This window comes from Salvelinus fontinalis, chromosome 3 (assembly GCF_029448725.1).
Source record: "Salvelinus fontinalis isolate EN_2023a chromosome 3, ASM2944872v1, whole genome shotgun sequence".
Lineage (NCBI taxonomy): Eukaryota > Metazoa > Chordata > Actinopteri > Salmoniformes > Salmonidae > Salvelinus > Salvelinus fontinalis.
This window is the reverse complement of record NC_074667.1, coordinates 10,181,145-10,201,856: the sequence shown is the minus strand read 5'-3', so window position 1 is coordinate 10,201,856 and position 20,712 is coordinate 10,181,145. Positions and strand designations below refer to the sequence as shown.

At 42.4% G+C, this 20,712-nt stretch overlaps 1 protein-coding gene across 2 annotated transcripts in view; it reads right to left on the bottom strand.

Annotated features, from left to right (window-relative positions):
- The window catches only part of LOC129838294 (voltage-dependent calcium channel gamma-4 subunit-like), a 31,835-nt gene extending 12,788 nt beyond the window's left edge, over positions 1–19,047 (bottom strand). Inside the window, exon 1 of one of the 2 annotated variants that reach the window (XM_055905188.1) lies at positions 18,485–19,047. In XM_055905188.1, the coding sequence (XP_055761163.1) occupies positions 18,485–18,701 (217 nt within the window). In that variant the 5' untranslated portion in view covers positions 18,702–19,047. Of the gene's footprint in view, positions 1–16,465; positions 17,058–18,484 lie in introns of those variants that run through there. The other variant, XM_055905195.1, reaches the window with a different exon arrangement.
- Positions 19,048–20,712: the final 1,665 nt, after the last annotated feature.

Below are 20,712 nucleotides of genomic sequence, written 5' to 3'. Positions count from 1 at the left end.
AAGCCGAAGAACACCATCCCAACCGTGAAGCACGGGGTGGCAGCATTATGTTGTGGGGGTGCTTTGCTGCAGGAGTAACTGGTACACTTCCCAAAATAGATGGCATCATGACGGAAAACAAAAAATGGACAATGACCCCAAGCATACGTCCAAAGTTGTGGCAAAATGGCTTAAGGACAACAAAGTCAAGGTATTGGAGTGGCCATCCACAAAGCCCTGACCTCAATCCTATAGAAAATGTGTGGGCAGAACTGAAAAAACGTGTGCGTGCAAGGATGCCTTAAAACCTGACTCAGTTACACCAGCTCAGTTTTTTTTTAATTTCACCTTTATTTAACCAGGTAGTTGAGAACAAGTTCTCATTTACAACTGCGACCTGGCCAAGATAAAGCAAAGCAGTGCGACACAAACAACAACACAGAGTTACTCATGGAATAAACAAGTGTACAGTCAATAACACAATAGAAAAATGTCTATATACTGTGTGTGCAAATGGCATGAGGAGGTAAGGCCATAGTAGGCCATAGTAGCGAAGTAATTACAATTTAGCAAATGAACACTGGAGTGATAGATGAGCAGATGATGTGCAAGTAGAAATACTGATGTGCAAAAGAGCAGAAAATAAATAAAAACAATATTGGGATGAGGTAGGAAGATTGGGTGGGCTATTTACAGATGGGCTATGTAAAGCTGCAGTGATCGGTTAGCTGCTCAGATAGCTGATGTTTAAAGTTAGTGAGGGAAATAAGTCTCTAGCTTCAGCGATTTTTGCAATTTGTTCCAGACACTGGCAGCAGAGAACTGGAAGGAAAGGCGGCCAAATTATTTGTTGGCTTTGGGGATGACCAGTGAAATATACCTGTTGGAGCGCGTGCAACGGGTGGGTGTTGTTATCGTGACCAGTGAGCTGAGATAAGACGGAGCTTTACCTAGCATAGACTTATAGATGACCTGGAGCCAGTGGCAATGAATATGTAGCGAGGGCCAGCCGACTAGAGCATACAGGTCGTAGTCGTGGGTGGTATAAGGGGCTTTGGTAACAAAACGGATGGCACTGTGATAGACTGTATCCAGTTTGCTGAGTAGAGTATTGGAAGCTATTTTGTAGATGACATCACCGAAGTCGAGGATCGGTAGGATAGTCAGTTTTACTAGGGTAAGTTTGGTGGCGTGAGTGGAGGCTTGTTGCGAAATAGAAAGCCGATTCTAGATTTGATTTTGGATTGGAGATGTTTAATATGAGTCTGGAAGGAGAGTTTACAGTCTAGCCAGACACCTAGCTATTTGTAGTTGTCCACATATTCTAGGTCTGAACCGTCCAGAGTAGTGATGCTAGTCGGGCGGGCGGGTGCGGCCAGCGAACGGTTGAAAAGCATGCATTTGGTTTTACTAGCGTTTAAGAGCAGTTAGAGGCCACGGAAGGAGTGTTGAATAGCATTGAAGCTCGTTTGGAGGTTAGTTAACACAGTGTCCAGAGAAGGTCCAGATGTATACAGAATGGTGTCGTCTGCGTAGAGGTGGATCAGGGAATCACCCGCAGCAAGACCGACATCGTTGATATATACAGAGAAAAGAGTCGGCTCCTCTGTCAGGAGGAATGGGCCAAAATTCACCCAACTTATTGTGGGAAGCTTGTGGAAGGCTACCCGAAACGTTTGACCCAAGTTAAACAATTTAAAAGAAATGCTACAAAATACGAATTGAGTGTATGTAAACTTCTGACCCACTGGGAATGCGATGAAAGGAATAAAAGCTGAAATAAAGAATTCTCTCTACTATTATTCTGACATTTCACATTCTTAAAATAAAGTGGTGATCCTAACTGACCTAAAACAGGGAATTTTAACTCCTGATTAAACGTCAGGAATTGTGAAAAACTGAGTTTTAATTTGATATGCCCGTTTGTTTATTTTTTTTAGATGATCGTTTAGGTCACTGTCTGTGAACATTGATAACCTGCCTGGGCTGGCGGTTCAAGCTCAACCTGAACCCTGACGAGTACACCTTCTGCCATAAGGACACATGCTTAAGTGACTTCTCATGTGAAATGCACACATTTATATCAGATTATGAATGACTTGGGTAAACTTAGGTCCCCTAGACGTAGCAAGCTTAGTTTCACCCCCCATATTTGAAACCAACTGAGGACAGGAAAGTCATTCTGCACACCCACAAAAGAGTTCTGATGTTCTTCAGCCCCAAGGCAAACTTCCATTCAAAGAGTTTGACTCTTGGTTAAGAAAATCTTCTCTGCACTTTTAAGAGAATAAAACATGGCGGTGACATGAATATTGAAACGTGTCTCACTTTTCCCCTGAAATTGCTGCCTCAACCAGAGGTTGGGGAGTCAAGTGTGCGAATGAACAGAGACTTACTTCACGCTTGGACTTAATTCACTCTAAAACAGATATCAATCATTTAGGAGACAAGATAGTAATGTAAACATGCCTTTTAAGTGGTTTATTGGTCTGTGTGTGGTGATTCTATTTTTCTATGATTGGTATCTCTAAGGCAGATTTTTATTCCTCCCCTCTAAATCAGGAACGGATTCAGGACACCAGGTGAGTGGAATCTATGGGCAATCAGTGCATTTAATAGCTAACCGGACTATGGCATTGACCTTTTCTTACACTGACTCTATGCAAACTCACTGGACTCTACCCACACATTCACACATACTTACACTGACACATACACACAAAACACACCCACACACAAAACACACTCTCCACATACACTGCTGCTACTTTGTTTATTATCTATCCTGATTTCCTCGTCATGTTTACCCCGACCTACATATTACCTCAACTACCGCTACCTAATTTGCTCACAGGTGGCGCAGCGGTCTTAGGCAGTGCATCTCAGTGATAGAGGCGTCACTACAGACCCTGGTTCGATTCCCGGCTGTATTCCAGGATTGGGAGTCCCATAGGGTGGCGCACAGTTGGCCCGGCGTCGTCCGGGTTAGGGTTTGGCCGGGGTAGGCCGTCATTGTAAAGAATTTGTTCTTAAAACTAACTTGACTAGTTAAATAAAGGTTCAATAAATAACATAAAAAATACCCCTGCACATTTATTCGGTACCAGGACTCCTTGTATAGTGTTACTATTTATATTTTTATTTGCAAATGTTCTTACTTTTTAACTCTGCATTGTTGGGAAAGGACTCGTAAGCATTTTGCGGTACGGAGCAACTACCACCAAACAGTCTCCACTGTCACAGTGGAAATCAATGAGAAAGCTACGACCAGGACACCCAACTTAGAAGGGACTGAGAGACCCCTAAAACGCCTCCAAAATAGACCCCCTGGTCTGGGCACAACCCCCACATTGTGGACCACTGCCCCAGACACCCCCTGGGCCCAAAAGCAGCCAACACTCCAATTTGAAACGCACATAAAACAGCTGGAGTGCACCGCTCTCTAACACATTGTATAGCCCATGGGAGAACAGTGACAGTCACCCAACAGCATTGGAAAAATTGAAAAACACCTCACAGGAACAAAACTCCGGGCTGGTTACAACCCCAACCATAGGATACTTCTACCTGCTATAGCTCCAGGACTCTAACCCACACTCACGAGGAACCAAGGCCAACAGAACACAACAAGAGCCCACTGCTCTCTATAGCTACAATGGAAGCCTATTCGAAATCGATAACATAGACGCCTGACTTCACAGACATCCTAAGAACTTAAAAATAGATAGGTGCCCAGATCAGGGGGTCTAACATGGTAAACCACTGCCCCAAACACCCCCTGGGCCTGTCTGTAGTCAGCTCTGATGTGAGTACCTCCAATAGCTGTCTGTAGTCAGCTCTGATGTGAGTACCTCCAATAGCTGTCTGTAGTCAGCTCTGATGTGAGTACCTCCAATAGCTGTCTGTAGTCAGCTCTGATGTGAGTACCTCCAATAGCTGTCTGTAGTCAGCTCTGATGTGAGTACCTCCAATAGCTGTCTGTAGTCAGCTCTGATGTGAGTACCCCCAATAGCTGTCTGCAGTCATGGCATAGACTATTTCCCTATGGCTCATAGTGAATGTCAGCTCAGGTGTTAATTACATTTACAAGTCAAGTGTAATGCGTTTGTCAACAATCCCGGTCAAGCTGATCTCAAATAGCTGTTGTAATGATAGTCCTGGCTACTGAGGATGGAGAGAGAGACCAAGTTACCCAGACTGCACTGGTCTCTCTGGGCCTCCCAACGCCTCTGAATTTGTCTCTGTCTTTCTTACTGATAATATGGGATTGAAGAGACACACACTCTTTAATGCTTGTAGTGGGTCAGAAGCCATTAATTGCAATTGAAATGACTGGTTAGGGTGTTCAACTCAGGAATGCAGACTGGTGAGGACCCAAAAATACTTTTTTGCCATGCAAAACATGTGTGAAGCTGTTAACATCTCTGTTAGCCCCGTCTCCCAGGACAAAAATCTGTCCCTGATATTCACACCTATACTCAATATAACACATTTAACTTCACGCTGTTTACTGTATAATACACTGAACCAAAAATATAAATGCAACCATTTTACTGAGTTACAGTTGATATGGAAATCAGTCAATTAAAATAAATAAATGATGGATTTCACGACTGGGAATACAGATATGCATCTGTTGGTCAAAGATACCTTAAAAAAGGGTTGTGGATCAGAAAAAACAGCCAGTATCTGGTGTGACCACCATTTACCTCAGAGTTGATCAGGCTGTTCATTGTGGCCCTTGGAATGTTGTTTCACTCCTCTTTAATGACTGTGCAAAGTTGCTGGATATTGGCGGAAACTGGAACAATCTGTCGTGCACGTCGATCCAGAGCATCCCAAACATGCTCAATGGGTGACATGTCTGGTGAGTATGCAGGCCATGGAAGAACTAGGATACTTTCAGCTTCCAGGAATTGTGTACAGATCCTTGCGACATGGGGTCGTGCATTATCAAGCTGAAACATGAGGTGATGGCACGACAATGGGCCTCAGGATCTTGCCACGGTATCTCTGTGCATTCAAATTGCCAACAATAAAATGCAATTGTGTTCATTGTCCATAGCTTATGCCTGCCCATTCCATAACCCCACCACCACGAGGCACTCTGTTCACAACGTTGACATCAGCAAACCACTCGCTCACACGACGCCATGTGTTCAGCCATCTGCCCGGTACAGTTGAAACCAAGATTAAATCTGTGAAGAGCACACTTCTCCATCGCGCCAGTGGTCATCGAAGGTGAGTATTTGCCCACTGAAGTTGTTTACGATGTTGAACTGCAGTCAGGCCAAGACCCTGGTGATGAAGACGAGCACACAGATGAGCTTTGCTGAGATGGTTTCTGCAGTTATGCCGAAATTCTGGATGTGGAGGTCCTGGGGTGGCGTGGTTACACATGGTCTGCGGTCGCGAGGCCGGATGGACGTAGCAACATTGGAGGCGGATTATGGTAGAGAAATTAACATTAAATTATCTGGCAACAGCTCTGGTGGACATTCCTGCAGTCAGCATGTCAATTGCATGCTCCCTCAACTTGAGACATCTGTGGCATTGTTGTGTGACAAAACTGCACATTTTAGTGGCCTTGTATTGTCCCCAGCACAAGGTGCACCTGTGTAATGATCATGCTGTTTAATCAGCTTCTTCATATGCCACACCTGTCAGGTGAATGGATTATCTTGGCAAAGGACAAATGCTCACTTACATAACTGTTAACAAATGTGTACACAACTTGAGAGAAATAAGCTTTTTGTGCACATTAAACATTTCTGGGATCTTTTTATTTCAGCTCATGAAACATACACTTTACATGTTGCATTTAGATTTTTGTTCAGTATAGAATAGGCTATACCTACTGCAGAAAATAGCTGATTTGCTCATATCCATAGGCAGGAGGAATGTAGTAAGGTCCGGAATATACAATTGAAGTCGGAAGTTTACATACACCTTATCCATATACATTTAAACTCAGTTTTTCACAATTCCTGACATTTAATCTTAGCAAAAATTCCCTGTCTTAGGTCAGTTAGGATCACCACTTTACTTTAAGAATGTGAAATGTCAGAATAATAGTAGAGAATTATTTATTTCAGCTTTTATTTCTTTCATCACATTCCCAGTGGGTCAGAAGTTTACATACACTCAATTAGTATTTGGTAGCATTGCCTTTAAATTGTTTAACTTGTGTCAAACTTTTAACTTCGGGTAGCCTACCACAAGCTTCCCACAAGAAGTTGTGTCAATTTTGGCCCATTCCGCCTGACAGAACTGGTGAAACTGAGTCAGGTTTGTAGGCCTCCTTGCTCGCACACACTTTTTCAGTTCTGACCACGAATTTTCTATGGGATTGAGGTCCAGGCTTTGTGATGGCCACTCCAATAAATTGACTTTGTTGTCCTTAAGTCATTTTGCCACAACTTTGGAAGTATGCTTGGAGTCATTGTCCATTTGGAAGACCCATTTGCGACTGATGTCTTGAGATGTTGCTTCAATCTATCCACATAATTTTCTGTCCTCATGATGCAATCTACTTTGTGAAGTGTACCAGTGCCTCCTGCAGCAAAGCACCCCCACAACATGATCCTGCCACCCCCATGCTTCACGGTTGGGATGGTGTTCTTCGGCTTGCAAGCATCCCCCTTTTTCCTCCAAACAAAACGATGGTCATTATGGCCAAACAGTTCTATTTTTGTTTCATCAGACCAGAGGACATTTCTCCAAAAAGTACAATATTTGTCCTCATGTGCAGTTGCAAACCGTAGTCTGGCTTTTTTATGGCAGTTTTGGAGCAGTGGCTTCTTCCTTGTTGAGCAGCCTTTCAGGTTATGACGATATGGGACTCGTTTTACTGTGGATATAGATATTTTTGTACCCGTTTCCTCCAGCATCTTCACAAGGTCCTTTGCTGTTGTTCTAGGATTGATTTGAACTTCTCGCACCAAAGTACGTTCATCTCTAGGAGACAGAAGGCGTCTCCTTCCTGAGCGGTATGACGGCTGCGTGGTCCCATGGTGTTTATACTTGCGTACTATTGTTTGTACAGATGTTGCTCCCAAGGATGAACCAGACTTGTGGAGGTCTACAACTTATTTTGGTCTGGGTCTGGGTTGATTTCTTTTGATTTTCCCATGATATCAAGCAAAGAGGAACTGAGTTTGAAGGTAGACCTTGAAATACATCCACAGGTACACCTCCTATCAGAAGCTTCTAAAGCCATGACATCATTTTCTGAAAATTTCCAAGCTGTTTAAAGGCACAGTCAACTTAGTGTATGTAAACTTCTGACCCACTAGAATTGTGATACAGTGAATTATAAGTGAAATAATCTGTCTGTAAACAATTGTTGGAAAAATTACTTGTGTCATGCACAAAGTAGATGTCCTAACCGACTTGCCAAAACAATAGTTTGTAAACAAGACATTTGTGGAGTGGCTGAAAAACTAGTTTTAATGACTCCAACCTAAGTGTATGTAAACCTCCGACTTCAACTGTACCTGTAAGTAAGGGTTGGAACCAGTTCAGGGAACAGAAAATAACAAAACATTTGTAGGAACAGAATCAGAACCGGGAACGAAAGTGATCTATACTCTTCCGGGAACAGAACCGTTCTTTTTAAAGCGTGGGAACTAGCTAAGAACATTATTTTACAGCTTCTACCCCCAAGCCATAAGACTGCTGAACAATTAATCAAATGGCCACCCAAAATATTTGCATTGACACCCCCCTCTTTTGTTTTTACACTGCTGCTACTGTCATAGAAATATTCAAAGAAAACAGTATAGGTACTGGAAAATCCCCAATGCTACTCGCTGTTTATTATCTATGCATAATCACTTTAATCCTACCTACATGTAAAAAGTACTTAGACTAACCTGTACTCGCACGTTGACGCGGTACCGGTACCCCCCTTGTGTTTTATTTTTTTACTTTAAAAAAACAAACTTTAGTTTATGTAGTAAATATTTACTTAACTCTATTTTCTTAAAACGGCATTGTTGGTTTAAACTTCTTACGACTGAGATCCCGTTAACGCGTTCGATATGACAACAGCCAGTGAAAGTGCAGGGCGCCAAATTCAAAACAGAAATCTCATAATTAAAATTCCTCAGACATACAAGTATTTTACACCATTTTAAAGATAAACTTGTTGTTAATCCCACCACAGTGTCCGATTTCTGCTGCTCGATCATCCTATTTTTCCAACTTAATTGAGGAAAATAAGAACAATCCAAAATGTATTTTTGATACTGTCGCAAAGCTAATTAAAAAGCAGCATTCCCCAAGAGAGGATGGCTTTCACTTCATCAGTAATAAATTCATGAACTTCTTTGAGAAAAAGATCATGATCATTAGAAAGCAAATTACAGACTCCTCTTTAAATCTGCGTATTCCTCCAAAGCTCAGTTGTCCTGAGTCTACACAACTCTGCCAGGACCTAGGATCAAGGGGGACACTCAAGTGTTTTAGTACTATATCTCTTGATACAATTATGAAAATAATCATGGCCTCTAAACCTTCAAGCTGCATAGTGGACCTACTACTGAAAGAGCTGCTTCCTGTGCTTGGCCCTCCTATGTAGAACATAATAAACACCTCTCTATCCACCGGATGTGTACCAAACTCACTAAAAGTGGCAGTAATAAAGCCTCTCTTGAAAAAGCCAAACCGTGACCCAGAAAATATAAAAAACTATTGGCCTTTATCGAATCTCACATTCCTCTCAAAAATGTTAGAAAAAGCTGTTGCGCAGCAACTCACTGCCTTCCTGAAAACAAACAATGTATACGAAATGCTTCAGTCTGGTTTTAGACCCCATCATAGCACTGAGTCTGCACTTGTGAAGGTGGTAAATTACCTTTTAATGGCGTCAGACCGAGGCTCTGCATCTGTCCTCCTAGACCTTAGTGCTGCTTTTGATACCATCGATCACCACATTCTTTTGGAGAGATTGGAAACCCAAATTGGTCTACACGGACAAGTTCTGGTGTGGTTTAGATCTTATCTGTCGGAAAGATATCAGTTTGTCTCTGTGAATGGTTTGTCCTCTGACAAATCAACTGTAAATGTCAGTGTTCCTCAAGGTCCCGTTTTAGGATCACTATTGTTTTCACTATATATTTTACCTCTTGGGGATGTCATTCGAAAACATAATGTTAACTTTCACTGCTATGCGGATGACGCACAGCTGTACATTTCAATGAAACATGGTGAAGCCCCAAAATTGCCCTCGCTGGAACCCTGTGTTTCAGACATAAGGAAGTGGATGGCTGCAAACTTTCTACTTTTAAACTCAGACAAAACAGAGATGCTTGTTCTAGGTCCCAAGAAACAAAGAGATCTTCTGTTGAATCTGACAATTCATCTCGATGGTTGTACAGTCGTCCAAATAAAACTGTGAAGGACCTCGGCGTTACTCTGGACTCTGATCTCTCTACTGACGAACATATCGAGACTGTTTCAAGGACAGCTTTTTTCCATTTACATAACATTGCAAAAATCAGAAATTTTCTGTCCAAAAATGTAGAAAAATGTATCCATGCTTTTGTTACTTCTAGGTTAGACTACTGCAATGCTCTACTTTCCGGCTAACCGGATAAAGCACTAAATAAACTGCAGCTAGTGCTAAATACGGCTGCTAGAATCCTGACTAGAACCCAAAAATGTCATCATATAACTCCAGTGCTAGCCTCCCTACACTGGTTTCCTGTTACGGCAAGGGCTGATTTCAAGGTTTTACTGCTAACCTACAAAGCATTACATGGGCTTGCTCCTACCCATCTTTCCGATTTGGTCCTGCTGTACATACCTACACGTACGCTACGGTCACAAGACGCAGGCTTCCTAATTGTCCCTAAAATTTCTAAGCAAACAGCTGGAGGCAGGGCTTTCTCCTATAGAGCTACATTTTTATGGAATGGTCTGCCTATCCATGTGAGAGACGCAGACTCGGTCTTAACCTTTAAGTCTTTATTGAAGACTCATCTCTTCAGTAGGTCCTATGATTGAGTGTAGACTGGCCCAGGAGTGTGAAGGTGAACGGAAAGGCACTGGAGCAACGAACCGCCCTTGCTGTCTCTGCCTGGCCGGTTCCCCTCTCTCCACTGTGATTCTCTGCCTCTAACCCTATTAGAGGGGCTGAGTCACTGGCTTACTGGTGCTCTTCCATGCCGTCCCTAGGAGGGGTGCGTCACTTGAGTGTGTTGAGTCACTGACGTGGTCTTCCTGTCTGGGTTGGCGCCCCCCTTGGATTGTGCCGTGACAGAGATCTTTGTGGGCTATACTCGGCCTTGTCTCAGGATGGTAAGTTGGTGGTTGAAGATATCCCTCTAGTAGTGTGGGGGCTGTGCTTTAGCAAAGTGGGTGGGGTTATATCCCGCCTGTTTGGCCCTGTCCGGGGGTATCATCGGATGAGCCACAGTGTCTCCTGACCCCTCCTGTCTCAGCCTCCAGTATTTATGCTGCAGTATTTTATGTGTCGGGGGGCAAGGGTCAGACTGTTATATCTAGAGTATTTCTCCTGTCTTATCTGGTGTCCTGTGTGAATTTAAGTATGCTCTCTCTAATTCTCTCTTTCTTTCTCTCTCGGAGGACCTGAGCCCTAAGACCATGCCTCAGGACTACCAGGCGTGACGACTCCTTGTTGTCCCCAGTCCACCTGGCCGTGCTGCTGCTCCAGTTTCAACTGTTCTGCCTGTGGCTATGGAACCCTGACCTGTTCACTGTGATTACTATTATTTGATCATGCTGGTCATTTATGAACATTTGAACATCTTGGCCATCTTCTGTTATAATCTCCACCCGGCACAGCCAGAAGAGGACTGGCCACCTCTCATAGCCTGGTTCCTCTCTAGGTTTATTCCTAGGTTTTGGCCTTTCTAGGGCATTGCTTCCTGTTTGGGGTTTTAGGCTGGGTTTCTGTGCAGCACTTTGATATATCAGCTGATGTAAGAAGGGCTATATAAATACATTTGATTTGATTTACTCCTACCTACATGTAAAAAATACTTCGACTAACCTGTACCCCCGCACGTTGACTCGGTACCGGTACCACCTGTATATAGCCTCATTATTGTTATTTTGTGTTATTATTATTATTTTTTAAATTTTTAGTTCATGTAGTAAATATTTACTTAACTCTATTTTCTATACTGCATTATTGGTTAAGGCCTTGTAAGTAGGCATTTCACAGTAAGGTCTACACCTGTTGTATTCGGCGCATGTGACAAAGTTTTAAGTTCCGGGGATTTCTTGCAGTCCCACAAAATAATGCAACAAAGCGCCTATGCAAAGCCCTTACTCTGTCACTCAGGTGTCTACCTGCCAGCTGGACATGTCTGCCAATGCATGTGCGCATGTGTAGGCTACCTGCCCCTCCCCCTCCAAAACTACTGTAGCCTACTGACGTTACTAGCGGGATTCAGAAATTAGGGTGAAGTTATTTATTTAATTAGAATTAACTTTTTCAATGCTAGTTAAGGATACTATAGTTATCACATTTCACATTGGATTTATTAACTACAAAAATAAGTATTTTTAATTCTTGTGCCGCTCTGCACACACAGCTTGTTAGCTAGCTAGCTCACTCGATCTGGTTCAACGTTTAGCCAACTCTCTGAAGTTCAAAGACATTCAAAGTTCCTCTGAATGTATAATTATGTCGGCCTAATTCAGATTATGCATGTCAATAAGCTCTTCAAGCCAAACCTCCTCCAACTTCTCTCACTCTTTCCCAATACGCAAATGTTTTTTGTCATCTCGAGCCCTACAGTTGTCTGTCCATCGCACATGTAAACAACTATAGATTGCCCACTCCATAGCAAGCTGCTCTATCCTCACTGATTGGTGAATTAATTTAATGTTGAGCTAAATGTAAACATTTCAGAGGTTTAAAAAGGAACAATATAAACCATAACTTTTTGGGGGTTAGAACCGGTTCAGAACTTTATTTTGAAGGTTGGAACAGTGGAACGTAACGAAAAAAATAAGGTTCTGTTCAGAACGAAACGATTGGATTTATTGGGGGGGTTCCAACCCCTGCCTGTGAGCAATCACTCTTTAACCCTGTTGGCACTTAAAAATCACCTGGCCTGGCCGCTGCTGCCCCTTGTGGTGGGATGTGTATATTGAAAATGGACTGTCTAACTGTGATACACCCTAACCACTAGAATACATCATTTCCTAGCAGTGATAGAAAATGTCCCTTGCAGATTTGACAATGATTTTAAATAAATGAATAATTCACAGGTTAAATTGTTTGTTTTGTATGAAAATCAGTGGGGTAACAAAATAATCAGCATTCTAATTGGCATGTCTTCTTTGGCAATCAATTTGTATTGTCATTTTTAATTATGACAATTAAGCAAACCCAATGTATGGCAAAACGGCAATCTCTAAGACTTAGTGAGTGCCTTTACAGCTCAGCACAGAAGTGCATTGAGTATTGGGAACCATTTTAGCTTCACTTCCACTGTGACATGGCATGAGGCATAATATATTTTTCTAATGAGCAGACATTGTTCATGTACAACCATTGTTGGATTAGTATAGTGTTGTTGTGTGGTGTTGTCTCAACTCTCACTTACCTTACCTGCTACTCCCCCTATGAACATTCTTTCTCCTGTTGCTCCCCTGCATGTTGGAGCTCAAAGCATAAGATTTTCACTGTGCCCTGCAATCGCACCTGCAACTCTGTACATGTGACTGTTAAACAATCTGAATCCATGCTCAATAATAATCAATAATTGAGATCAGTAATCTCAATAATCCATCTGTAAACAATTGTTGGAAAATGACTTAACAAGAAATGTGTGGAGTGGTTGAAAAACGAGATTTAATGACTCCAAACTAAGAGTATATGTAATCTTCCGACTTCAACTGTAAATGCATACTGATCTGCATATCATTGTGGCAGTAAGGGGAAAACACACTATATGAAACCATCTTTCGCTTACTCTTCAGATAACTTTACGCTGTATATTTCACACATACTTACTCTACCTCCCTGTCTTACACACAGACTCACGTCACTCTCTCTTTCTTGACATGAATTGTAGCCCAATGTTCTAACGAAACCCAAAGGAGGTATCGCTCAGCCTATAAGAAGTCAGCTAAGCATACAGAGTTATGATTTACCCAGGAGATTTACAGGGAGATATCATTAGCATTGGGTCTGGTGTACGCTGTAGCGTTGGATACAGGGTAGTACTCAATCTAATATTGCCTCAAGGTCTCGCTCACGCTCACACACACACACTGCTCCCAACTTAGAAAAGTTAGGCACCAAGCAATTGAAGGAAACCAGAAAAATATAGATTTTTGATTTAAGACATAGTTTAGATTTATTTATATTAGGCATATGCATCTTACCTTTGAAGCACATCTCTTTGAGTAGGCTCTCTTTCCCTTTTCCATTCTTCCTGTGCAATCCACATTTGTGCATAGCCTATTGGTCAAGTTACCAGGTTATTTAGCAAGCTAGGTAACATGACTGAACAAGGTCGTTTATCAAAACAACAATCAGCGGCCTGAGTAGTTTAAAACGGCCCGCAACGTGGTTTATGAAATTATATCAAATGTGAGACGTGGTTTCAACGACATAAAGGTGCAAGCATGACTGTCACTGTGCACCGCTTTCACTCTATGGCACTGCGTGACCAGCCTGATCTCATTGACTAGAGGTAACATAATAAGCTAAATCTGGGACACTCAATTTAGTATATGTGACATTTGGTATGGTTATATAAGACCGATAGTTACTTAAGGCAAAAACGAAAGTAGGGTGGTTGGGCGGAGATATAACGCGAACGTCTAGCAAACCAAAGGTTGCGAGTTCGAATGTCATCACGGATAACTTCAGCATTTTAGCAACTTTTCAACTACTTACTACTTTTTAGCTACTTTGCAACTTCTTAGCATGTTAGCTTCCCCTAACCATTTTAGCTAACCCTAACCTTAACCCCTAGCCTAGCTTATGTTAGCAAGCTAGCTAATGTTAGCCACCCAGCTATAATTTGTAACATATTGTACGTTTTGCAAATTCGTAACATATGTTACAAATTAAAATGTGTATATCATACAAAATGGGTGATGGATATCCACAAATTAATACATACCATACAAAATGTAACATAACATACTAAATGGTGTGTCTCAGATTTACATACAGAAGAATATACGAAATGCTCTGAGACCAGGTTGTCTTGATAGCCAGACTGGCCTGTACTCTTGGTTTTAACAATGAAAAGATACAATGCATCCACTTTTCTCCCACTGTGAGCCACTCCAATAATTAAACAAATGTAACAGAAGATTCCTCAGTGTCTGCACAACCACAGCTCGCATCACGGCAAAATTTCATTTGTTGGTACTTTTACCCCTTTTTCTCCCCAATTGGTAGTTAGTCTTGTCCCATCGCTGCAACTCCTGTACAGACTCGTGAGAGGCGAAGGTCGAGAGCCATGCGTCCTCCAAAACATGACCCTGCTACTTCTTGACGGACTGCTCGCTTAACCCAGAAGCCAGCCGCACTAATGTGTCGCAGGAAACACCGTACAACTGGCGACCGGAGTCAGCTTGCAGGCGCCCGGCCTGCCACAAGGAGTCGCTAGAGCGCGGCGGGGCAAGGAAATCCCAGCCGGCCAAACCTTCCCCTAACCTGGACGACACTGTGCTGCCTCATGGGTCTCCCGGTCACAGCCAGCTGTGATACAGCCTGGGATCGAACTCGGGGCTGTAGTGACACCTCAGGCAATGTGATGCAGTGCCTTAAACCGCTGCGACACTCGGGAGGCAATTCTTATTATTTTTTTACTGATGGAGATGTGCAGAAAGAGCTAACAGAGAACAGCATGTGAGTAATGGCTGGTAGGGGATGCGACTGGCTAATCACAGCTGTCACAGGTGATACCGGATGAAGCACTCATTCTGATGACATATCTGTCATCACCCCCCCACATCTTTTCAGATGACTGATCAAAGAGATTGTCTAAGAAAGGAAGCCATCTTAGACAATTGGAACACAGCTGATATGTTTGACCTGTTGGCCTAATAAAGTTGGTGATGAGAGAGATAAACATATGAAGAGAGCGAGAGAGAAGGGGAGTTTCTCTCCCGTCTGTCAGTCATCACGAGTTACCACAGCCACAAAGTCATAAACCCTGCCTATTTCTACAAGTTCTCTAATTAAAATGTGATTTTAAATCTAACTCTAACCACACTACTAACCTAAGCTTACATTTTTACGATATAGACAATTACTTTGTGCCTGTGGTAACTAGTGGAAACTCAGTCTGTCTGCCTGCGAGACAACAGTGCATTCTTTATTACTCAGCATAGCTTTGCCATGGCAACCTCCTCCTAGTGCCCAAGAAGCACATTTCATGCCTACATCTCAGAGGAGCCCTTTGACATCCTACTGATGCATTCATACAGGGACTGGCGGGTGTGCACATAGACGTGCGTACACACTGTAAGAAAAACTTTTATGCTCATATATGCTTGAAGCCAAGATAGGCCTTTATATCTATGCATTAGCTTTTAGTAACAAAAGGCATAGCAAATGAACTTATATTACAAGTGTGTTTGCAGTATGTTACACAACCTGCTTCTGGCATGCCATACTAATGTTTCCACATACAGCCAAGAAAACAGGAACTGGGTCAACCGCAGAGGTCTAAGGGACTTCATCTTGTGATGACATATCTGCTGATGGCTGGAAGACACACACACACACACACACACCACCCACGCACATTCACACTCAAACACAGAGAACCACACACACCGCATTAATACCTAATAGAGCTTCTAGGGATCCTAAGCTTATGAACATTGTGCACCCGCGGCAGTTGGGAAATTCAAAACAGACATTAAGCAAGGGACATTCTTCAACAACAATGGTGGACCAATAAGCATGGACTACGCCCGGACCAGAGCCAACCAGAGGACCAGGACTTCAAAGAATCAACCTACTTTCTGTACTGTATATAATCTGTAATCAACCTGTTTTAGGGGCTCTCTTCTTTTAGCTCACTCGGAGTTCTTATACGGAGCCCGCATGCGCAGTACCAAATATATTTACTCTGAATAAACTGCTGATTGTTAAACTTTAACTCCTCGTCTGAGTCGATCCTTGACCGACTCGCTCACCTGTGCACCTCACCTTTTATCAACAACACCCACACACAACACAATGTTTTGAAACCCCCAAAATGTGTTTCGCTAGCTATAAACAGTCTCTCACAACCCACCTTTGCTTATTACAAACATCATTCAACAATTACCTCACAGAGCAAAACACCCAACAAGACACATGTATCATCTTCACTATGACCAAGAAGTCTTTCTTATTCAGTCTGGCAAGCAACAATAGCTATTCAAAATCAAATGCCATTCAATAACACAAAGAACCCATCTGAGAGAGAGCTTGACCGCCATTCGACAGGTGTCTTTCTACTTAGAAGGAAGGAAATAAGACGCCTCTCACTCTCTTTGAAGTACGTCATCTCGTCTCGCGCCGACACAGGAAGGAAGCGCTGGTTAAGTGGGAGTTCTTGTTTGATTTAAAGGCGAGCTGGGAAGAAGACTCAGGTCGTTCCGTGCGCGTTTTAAAACGCCTCCCCTATGCTCTCCCGCAGCGAAGAACGTGTTGTTTTACAAAGCACTACATAAAGAGCTTTACATTTGGAACACTTCGTTAAAGAGGAGAGCAGTGTGAGGCCAATTTAGTAACTTATAGTTTGCTACATACATGTTATGTCACGTTAGGGGTTGGAGAAATTGGTACGGAGAGTACAGAGGGTGGAGAAAGGGAAAGAGGATTGTGAGTAATGTTGCCACTTGACATTGTATTGCCTAGCTGTGGACATGCATGGAATAGCAATGATTGAGAAATGTATTTTTTCTCAACCTTGACTTCTCTCGCTCTCTCTGTGTGTGTTAGTATTCTTCTTTGCCACTGAATAATTTGACTTAGCAGTCTGTAGCTTGTAATTCATGCTGTTACTCAACACATATTGACTGTGGAAGTTGAAATGGTCTTCTCCGGTTGCGTTAGTATTCTCTCATGGGGGTCATCGCTTTCCGCTGCGCTTTGTGAAGACGTTTCAGCGCCACGCACAATGGACAGCACCAAATCAGCCGGCTCGATTTTCAGACACTTCATGCGCACTTGATTCGACTTTGAAGAAACGCGTTTTATGCAATGCTTCACTTACTAGCCTACAGAATAAATAACGCCAAATAATATTTACCTAACAAATCACTTTTGTATCATATAGCAAGGTTTGATAATCAAAATCTTAAGTGGAAGTGTCCATTTTACCCCGGGACAATTTACTTAAATGCACTTCACTTCGCTAGAGAATCCTTTCTCAATCTCAACATTACAGCGGTTAGCTGCGGCATATTTATTAAAACGTAGTTGATTTCGCTTAACAGTGACGCAAGTAATCTGGAAGAGCTGGCTAGTGGCTACTTCAATGCAGAAGAGTAAATAACTGGGGTTTGGTAGGGAAAAGTAGAGACCCAACATCCATTAATTACCCATTATGTAATTTAGATGCTATATTGATCTGGATGTGACCAAATCGAAGGACACCACTTAACAGATTAAACGTATTTATTAAGACGTATTGATAGATACAATGCTCAGCACCTGGCTCAAATGGGTAGACATGATTCATTATTTTGACTGAATATTTCATTGCTGTGCAACTCTTTTAGCAAAGCCCAACCCAGCTCGCGTTGAAACGAGAAAGCAATTTATATATTCGTTCCATCTCGTGTCGGTGAAAAACATATATGATTCGAATTTTATCAAAGTTAAACCTATTTGCAGACAACTCTATTTCTAAATCTCACTCATGTTCCCATTGCAATGTCTTAGGTTTAGTTGCCAAGCAACAGCATCACATACACTGAACTGGATGGACAAAGAACCGCCGTTTGGAGAAGCGCATCTAAACAGTCTGAAGTTGAACTCGTAGTTTTGCACTCCTAAAAGTAACAGCCATTGATTATACGCGGGTTGAGTAGGCTATGAACTACTTCTATTGCACATTTCCATACAGCCGTGCATTATGCATGTAGAGTATATGGTAACGATGCCACGTCATATCCGAAGCAAAAACATAAAGTAGGCCTGATACATTGCATTACGCACAGGGATGCATTACGCACAGGGATACATAATGGTATAACGCGCCCACAATTAGCCTACACCTCCAGCTGCACTTCGCGTTCCAAGATCTCTGTTCAATCAAACGTCCTAACAACTTTTCACTCTGTGCATGGACCGTTTTTTTTTCACTATAGACAAGGTTGTTTTTCCTCAAACGCCCCAACATAAAGTCGTATCATAATACACTATGCTAACTAAAAACGGGTGTCACAAACTAAACATGTACTACTTTTACGCACGTCAATGATTCATACATCAGATACTTTCCTATATTAACCAAATGAAAAACTCAAACGAATAGACCGGAATAAATAACAACAGTACCTTCTATACAACAAATCCGCCACAGCCCGGAATGCGTCAGGTCGCCTCTAGTTTTCTTGGGTTGCATGTCATCGGTGGTGACATTGGTGGCGTTACATATGTACGCCCGCGAATAGAGCCAGTAGTCGGTCCCAATAGCTATTGTCATCAGACTGAAAGCTGTAAAAGCGCCCACGATGGTCAACAGTATCTGACACCCACGGTCACACCACGCCATGACGCCTCATAATAATCCACAACGGGCTAAAAACACACTAAAGAGGCATGCGCTCTAGCCATATGGCACATTGGTGCAGCAGAATATGGCTATCGTTGCCGTGTTTTTCTTCTAGAACATCACTTTCATGTAAACTTCAACTGGAGTGCTTCTTAATGGTTAAATTCAGTAGCTTTTTCCTTTGCACGCTTCTCGCGGATTTAATACCCCAAAGTTCACATCGCAGAAGTCGTTGATTCTTCCACATGTTGAATTTTATAAACTTGCACGTTTCTTGACGACGGGTGTTTTTCGATGCGCGAATTGCTTTCACTTCTCAAAATGAATTGATTTGCCAAAGAGCGCAAGATCTTCGACCAAGACCACACCTTCTATTCAACTAACCAATGAGCGACGACAATGATGGGTCTCGAGTCGGCATCAGAAAGATAACAACTGATATCTAATAAGGCAAACCCCCATATCCCATTGAAGAAAAAAAAAGAAAATATACTGAAATATATAAACGCAACATGCAACAATTTCTAATATTTTACTGAGTTACAGTTCATATAAGGAAATCTGTCAATTTAAATACATTAAATAGGCCCTAATCTATGAATTTCACATGACTAGGAATACATATATGTGTCTATTAGTCACAGATATCTTTTTTTTTTTTAAAGGTAGGGGCGTGGATCAGAAAACCAGTCAGTATCTGGTGTGACCACCATTTGTCTCAATGCAGTGCAACACATCTCCTTTGCATAAAGTTGATCAGGCTGTTGATTGTGGCCAGTGGAGTGTTGTCCCACCCCTCTTCGATGGCTGTGGGAAGTTGCTGGATATTGGCGGGAACTGGAACACATGTCGATCCAGAGCATTCCAAACATGCTCAGTGGGTGACATGTCTGGGACATGAACTGGGACATTTTCAGCTTCCAGGAATTGTGTACAGATCTTTGCGACATGGGGCCGTGCATTATCATGCTGAAACATGAGGTGATGGCAGCGGGTGAATGGCACTACAATGGGCCTCAGGATCTCGTCACGCTATCTCTGTGCATTCAAATTGCCATTGAAAAATATGCAATTGTGTTCGTTGTCCGTAGCTTATGCCTGCCCATACCATAACCCCACCACCACCATGTGGCACTCAGCAAACCGCTTGCCCACACGACACCATACACGTGGTCTGCGGTTGTGAGGCCAGTTGAACGTGCTGACAAATTCTCTAAAACGACGTTGGAGGCAGATTATGGTATAGAAATGAACATTCAATTCCCTGGCAACTGCTCTGGTGGAGAGTGAGCATGCCAATTGCACGCTCCTTCAAAACCATAGAGACATCTATGGCATTGTGTTGTGTGACAAAACTGCACATTTTAGAGTGGTCTTTTACTGTCCCCAGCACAAGGTGCACCTGTGTAATGATCCTGCTGTTTAATCAGCTTCTTGATATGCCACACCTGTCAGGTGGATGGATTATCTTGGCAAAGGAGAAATGCTCACTAACAAGGATGTAAACAAATTTGTAGACAACATTTTTGTTAAATAAGGTTTTGTGTGTATGGAACATTTCTAGGATCTTTTATTTCAGCTCATGAAACATGGTACGAATACGTTGCGTTTATATTTTTCTTCAGTGTAGAAATGGTCAGAAAATTACCATAATTTCACAAATTTTGTAAAAATTAATTCACAAAAGAAGAGTGTAGATAATTCACGGCTGAATTTAAGCTTGTCATCAAACCTCCAACTCCCATTTATTGGAATTGTGGTCTGCAGACTTTAGACCACTTTTGAGAGTTATTTCCAATTTAACTGTAATTTCAGGAGGTGAACAGTCCCTTTAAGGTCCAGGCTTTAGCTGGTTCAGCTGGGGTCCATGCAGAGCATTTCCCTTTCACAGACACACACACACACACACACAGAGACAGAGAGACAGAGACAGAGACAGAGACAGAGAGAGAGACAGAGAGAGAGACAGAGAGAGAGAGAGAGAGAGAGAGAGAGAGAGAGAGAGAGAGAG